This window comes from Hyaena hyaena, unplaced genomic scaffold (genome assembly GCF_003009895.1).
Source record: "Hyaena hyaena isolate Hyena2069 unplaced genomic scaffold, ASM300989v1 scaffold_148, whole genome shotgun sequence".
Lineage (NCBI taxonomy): Eukaryota > Metazoa > Chordata > Mammalia > Carnivora > Hyaenidae > Hyaena > Hyaena hyaena.
The window spans coordinates 2,449,927-2,455,984 of NW_024080780.1; the positions used below are offsets into that span (position 1 = coordinate 2,449,927).

General features: G+C 50.9%; 1 protein-coding gene across 2 annotated transcripts in view; it reads right to left on the bottom strand.

Moving 5' to 3' along the window:
- Window positions 1–3,762, bottom strand: part of MYO10 (myosin X) — a 232,790-nt gene extending 229,028 nt beyond the window's left edge. Inside the window, exon 1 of one of the 2 annotated variants that reach the window (XM_039238829.1) lies at window positions 3,724–3,762. In XM_039238829.1, the coding sequence (XP_039094760.1) occupies window positions 3,724–3,747 (24 nt within the window). In that variant the 5' untranslated portion in view covers window positions 3,748–3,762. Of the gene's footprint in view, window positions 1–2,942; window positions 3,419–3,723 lie in introns of those variants that run through there. The other variant, XM_039238831.1, reaches the window with a different exon arrangement.
- Between the last annotated feature and the right edge of the window lie 2,296 nt (window positions 3,763–6,058).

The window sequence follows — 6,058 nt, forward strand, 5'->3', positions numbered from 1 at the left end:
GCCACAGTCGGGGAGCGTGGGGCACCCGGCTTCTCCCAACCCGAGGAACATTCTGAAATCAGTAGCCATCGGGTGACGGCACCAGCCTCACGGGCATCTCACTGGCCGGCAGTAAAAAAGCCCTGGTGGCTATTTAAAGCAGACAAGCGCGGGCAGGAAGGTGTGCTTGCAACACGCACAGGAATGAATTCCAGGAGGCAACGCTCTATGGGCTGGCTCCGCGGTTCTCAATAGGGAGGGACTTTACCCTCGGGGTCTCAGGAAGCAACGTCTGCAATCATTTTGGTTGTCACAACCTGGGAGGCTACTAGCACCTAGCGGGTAGGGGTGCCACCTCTCCCAGTGGTATTGTTCGACACCCCACAATGCACAGGACAGCCTCCCAACCACAAAGAATGAATGGAGCCACAATGTCAATTGCACCCGGTTTGAGAAACCCTGGTCTAGCTCTAAGCAGTGGCTGCTAGTCACAAGGAGCTCCCGTTTTCTTATTGTCCGGCCCTGCTCACAGAGAGCTAATACATGCAACATCTTGTTCTCTTTTTCTCTTTTTAATTGCTAGTGTTAGTTAGCCTCAAATTGTTGTCAGCATGCAACAAGTGACGATGCCTAAGTCACAATGGAAGAAGTTAGCAGAAAGACACCGGTTATCAGGACCGCTACTCAGCGAGGAGTCCCTACAGTTTTGCTGTGCTTGGAAATATATCACTTCCAGTTACTGTTTCTACCCTAACAGGACATTAATAGATTTTCTTCACTGGAGAATTTCACAGAATTTAACAAAAAGATGGTCTGTCATAAGCCACTAACAGAGACAGACGGGATCTGTATCAGGAGTTTGTTTCTAATTCATACAGTACCGTGTTGCCTCGCTGATTGACCTTGATGGCCTCCCAAGGTCATTACAATTAGGGGTGGAACTCTGAAGGTTGATTAGAAATTAATATTGTACAAGTACATCACAAAATTAAAAGCATAACTATTTTTTCTCATTTTTTAAGTGTTTTTATTTATGAGAGAGAGACAGAGACAGAGCTTGAGCAGGGGAGAGGCAGAGAGAGAGAGAGGGAGACACAGAATCTGAAGCAGGCTCCAGGCTCTCAGCTGTCAGCACAGACTCACGGCTTGAACCCACCAACTGTGAGATCGTGACCTGAGCCCAAGACGGAATCTTAATCTACTGAGCCACCCAGGCGCCCTAAAAGCATAACTTTAAATAACTGAAAATCTCCCCAAAATACTTAAGTCACCAGCAACTGAGAAAAACTGCTCTGGATTCTGTAATAAGCTCTTCAAATCTTGGGCAAGTGACTTAACATCTTTAGGCTGAGATTCATCATCTAGAAAATGGAAGGGGATAGAGTAGATAGATGATCGCCAAAGGCCAACTTCAATATTATGTATTAATCACTGAAATAAAATCCAACAACCAGGTCTCCTTACACTGAACCAAGGTATGGTGGAAGGAAAAAAGAATCTTTCAGAGATGTGAGGGCCCATCACAGATGCCACACATATCCTGCAGTCCCCCCCACTTGCACTAGGGGGCAAAGTTCTTCCCAGGGGGAGGCCCCAAGCCCCCTCCCCTCCTCCGTCCAAAAACAGGCTTCAAGGGGACTTATGTGTCCTGCAGGCAGAGCCTAGGTTTTCTTACAGATGAAAGCAATTAAACACAGCCCACTGGTCCATCTTTGGCTAACCTGCAACTCCTGTAAAAAGTTCTGGTGTTTTCTTACAGTCAGGAAAACAAAGGTCTATGGGTTAAAAACAAAAATGCTACAGACTCAACCACAGATTTCTTTAAAAGTCAAAAAATATGAATTACTGGATAATTCCATTCCAGCCTGCTTCCCACAGCAAATGTGGGTATCACATAGGAGATGCCACTTTGAAAAAAGTGGATTATTACTGTTAGGCAAGAATGTATTTATTACTTTGGCCATTAAATGCAGTTGTCTAAGAGTAAAGTAAGCGTCCAGCAGGCTGAACGACTTGAAATATTATATCCAATTAAATCTGATAAAGCAAGTTAGAGAACAGAGGCAAACCCTCACCAATCTAATTTGCTGGAAGATTCCAAATCTGACCTGGATTCACAAAACATCCAATGGCTTCCAATGAAAGTCACATCAGACTCCCTTAAGTCAACTAAGTTTACTTTGAGCCACTTCAAACCTCAACCTTAAACAGTATTTATTAAATAAACAGAACCAAGAAAGGAGAGAGAGCCAAGAAACCGCAGTTAACTCCCCATCCCGGGGGGGGGGGGGGAGGGAAGGTTCCCAAGTCATGGGTTTCAAATAAGCGTGTGTCCCGCCCTCAATGACCCTAAACGGGGCATCAGCTGAAACGTTAAAAATAATCACCGTTTGCCCCCAACGATGTTCTTTAAATTCGAATTCAAAATCTGCCAAGGACCGTGGGCAGCGCACATGATCTTTTGATCTCTGCGTCCGGAATGATGTGAAGCGCAGAACGAACACATCTTGGGGAGAGCTACAACCTAGGCTCCAAAGGTCCCGACGGCTGGAGCACAAAGTGAATGATTAAACCCTCGCCTCCCTTCTCGCACTTCATTAAGCCGTCTCCTCTGGAAGGGTCTGCGCCCCTCTCACAGGAAGCCGGCACGTTTTGCAAAGGAAATACCAGACCAGAACTTTCTCGGAGGAAGGCACGTCCCCGTGGAACGGCTGACTGGGCTTCCCGCACCCCGGCAGTCGGGGCGCCCCGGGGACACCCGGCGAGCCAGCCACCCGCGCGGAAGGAGGCTCACCTTCGCCACGTCGCGGAGCGCGGGACAAAACAAAACCTGCCTCGGCTTCCTCCTCCGGAGACTCCCCGGGGGCTGACCGCAGGCGCCCCCCGGGCTGAGGACAGGGTCCCAGCGCGCGCGCGGCGCGGCGGGCGCACCCCTCCCGGGACGCCGGCGCGAGCGCACTCACCTCGGGGAAGAAGTTGTCCATTGTTCCGGGGCGCTCCCCAACTTGCCCGAGTGCCGCGTCCGGCTCGCGGAAGTCAGCCCAGCAGACGGCCCGGGGAAACCATGCGTGTCACGGCGCGACTCCCAGGAACCCGAGCCCGCGGGGCTCCCCGGCTGCCATCGCCTGGCCCCCTTCGCGTCTCTCGCACCTTTTGTTTGCCCAAACCCGAGTCTCTAACTCATCCGTCCCAACTGCAGCCTTTGTCTCCCTGCCTCCAAGTTCCTTACTTCTGCGCGCAGCGCTCGCGAGCGGAGAACAGCTGGGGACACATTCTTCCCCCGGGCTGGGGGAGGGCGGCGGGGGTCTTGGGAGCGCGCCCCCTCCTTGTGCGCCCCAGGCGGAGGCGCTCGCCGCGACAGGGGGACAGCGGCCACAAAGCGAGCCCGGATGGCTATCCCAGCGCGAGCGCCGCGGCGGCGAGGGCTCGGGCGCCTTGACTCAGCCGGCTCACCGCAGCGCGGAGATTTGCGGACCGGAGCACTCGCCCCGCCCACTAGCGCCGCCCCGCCCCCTCCAGGAGCTTGGCCCCGCCCACTCGCCCGCCCCTCCAGGAGCCCAGCCCACTAGCGCCGCCCCGCCCCCTCCAGGAGCTTGGCCCCGCCCACTCGCCCGCCCCTCCAGGAGCCCAGCCCTCAGCCAACCCCGCCCCGCGTGTCGACAGGGTCTGGCCCCGCCCACTCCGCCGGGGGCGGACGCCGGCTCGGCTGCGCGAGGAGAGGGGAGGGCGGGGCTGGAGCCTTACCCCCCGGTGGCCCCGCCTCCCCATCCAGGCGTGGGCGGGGGAGTTGACTCTACCCTCTGGTGATAGAGACCACATAGTCACCGGGGAGGAGGGGTTGGGGGATTCTTTTGTGCCTTTGATCTTCGGCGGACCCTGGAACTCGCTCAACACGGATCTCATTAATGCAGCTCGGCAGATGAGCGACCCCGGGGAAGGAAGCGCGGTCGGCCGGGCTGCCCCGGCTGTTGGGCCAGATCAAAGCGGAGAACGGAGGCTACTCAGAATTTCTAGAAGCTGCCTTCCCGTGTAGAGTTTCTCTCCTGCAGGCGGGTTAAAAGACGTTTTCCTAGCAGCTGGGGAATGTAGTTTTGTAACCTGGAAGCGGACATGACCGGTTGCACCAGCAAAAATGTAACCCTTTTCTCAGACCTAAAGGGACCGGGCAAAGGGAAATGAGATGAAGGATCCGACCACCTGATACGGAGTTGTTTTCTCTAAGGCAGGTCCTTAAACTTGAGCGTGCACAGGAACCGCCTGGGAATCTTATTAAAAAAAGAGGTTGGAATTCAGCGGGACATTTCTAACAAGGTGCCAGGTGTCCTCTAAGCAGACCCGGCCCTGTGCTGGTCTGCCAACTGGAGCCTGCCTGTAACAGGTAGAAACACTGAGAGCAAAGTTTGAGGAACTTTTGTAGCAATTTAAAAATGCCACGACAGCCGAACAAATGGTCCGTGGACGGTCTGAACCGAGTATAAACCCGGTTTGGTATCGTCAGATTCGTGCTGAGTCATCCCTGGTACAGCCGAGATCTCCTGTTGGCAAACTGGAAGCAAAAACGACTGGTTCTTCCCCGCAGTGGTTTGAGAAGTTCTCTCCAGGGGATTTGCCAATTGCTACCCATCCTTTAAAACTCAAGTCCGAAAGTCACATCTTTCAGGGGAGGTCTTTCCAGAAATGGCAGGCCACGCTTCCTAGCTCGACCTCACCACCGGTGTGCCTTATTCCTGAAACCGTTGAGGAAACTATATGTCTTAAGGGTTTTTGTTGTTTGGTTTTGGTGTTTTTGGTGTTTTTTGGGTTTTGGTGTTTTTTTGGTTTTTGGTGTTTGGTTTGGTTTTTTGGTGTCCTGTCTCTCTTCAGCTGGAAGAATTGAGACTCCTTTACAGAGGGAACTATGCTTTAAATTTGTGTCTCCCACCTGTCTCAGAGAATGAATGCATGAAGCCTCCTTCTGTAATCCTTATGTGAAAATCCAAGTGTGGCTGTAACCTGCACCTCAGAGCAGTGCTTCAACATAAGTATCCTCATACTTACCCTCCCCCCACCCACACACACTTTCCTTTGGAAAGAGTCAAGGTATAAATTAATTGGTGATAGTGTGCAATGCTAGTGCACTGATTCACACATTTACACACGTAAGCCATTGACGTTTGTGTCCCAGGTTGCAAGGGAAATGGAGATGTAGCCGGGATAAACCCCAGCAATCCCAGGCACCAGCCAAAGTGCTCAAATGAGTCGTGGAGCCACCTGTGACCAGATACTGGCGCAAAACAATTAACAGTCGTTTCACTGTTAATCGGTATAGAACATCTCTCAAGAGAAATTACCAAGCAGCTTGTTCAAGCGAGTGCGTGGGTGTGGTTTTGTTCCCAACATAAACCCGGCCACCAATGGACCGCTTGGCCTTGGCCATGTCATTTCAAAGTCACTTTCCAATACTGACTCTTCGATTGTAACAAATATACCACACTAATATAGCATGTTAATAACGGAGACTGGGGAGAGGTGGGCAGTGAGGAGACACTTGCCTTTCGATTGTTCTGTAATCCTAAAACTGCTCAAACACCTAAAGTCTATTAATTTTTTAAAGGTCACTTCCCTGTTGATTAAAAAGATGTAGTTAATAATTACCCCCAATGTGACTCATATAAGGAATTGTGAGCCAGATCCAATACATAAGGGTGGAATTTTACTGAATTATCGTATTTGTTTAAAAAGTTTACGCCACCTTCTCAAAACCTCCTGAAACAGTTGTTAAAAAGAAAAAAAAAATATGACTATGAATCTCAGGGGTGGGCTGGGTGCCTAAAAATCAGCATTTTAGAAAGCACCCAAGTACACAATTCTGATTTTGAGAACCACTGCTTTCGGTTATCAGAACTCATCAGGTTTTCTGTATAAACGTACATTCTCCAAAAAGCGTAAAGATGAACTGCAGCGGTACGACTAGTGAGCTAACAGCAAAGTGCATGTTATTTTAAGCATTCTGAATCGTTGTTGAAAAGGACAATGTTAAATTTACAAAGGCTTAGACACAACTGGACAGAGAAAGGGAAGCAATTTAAATCAATAGATC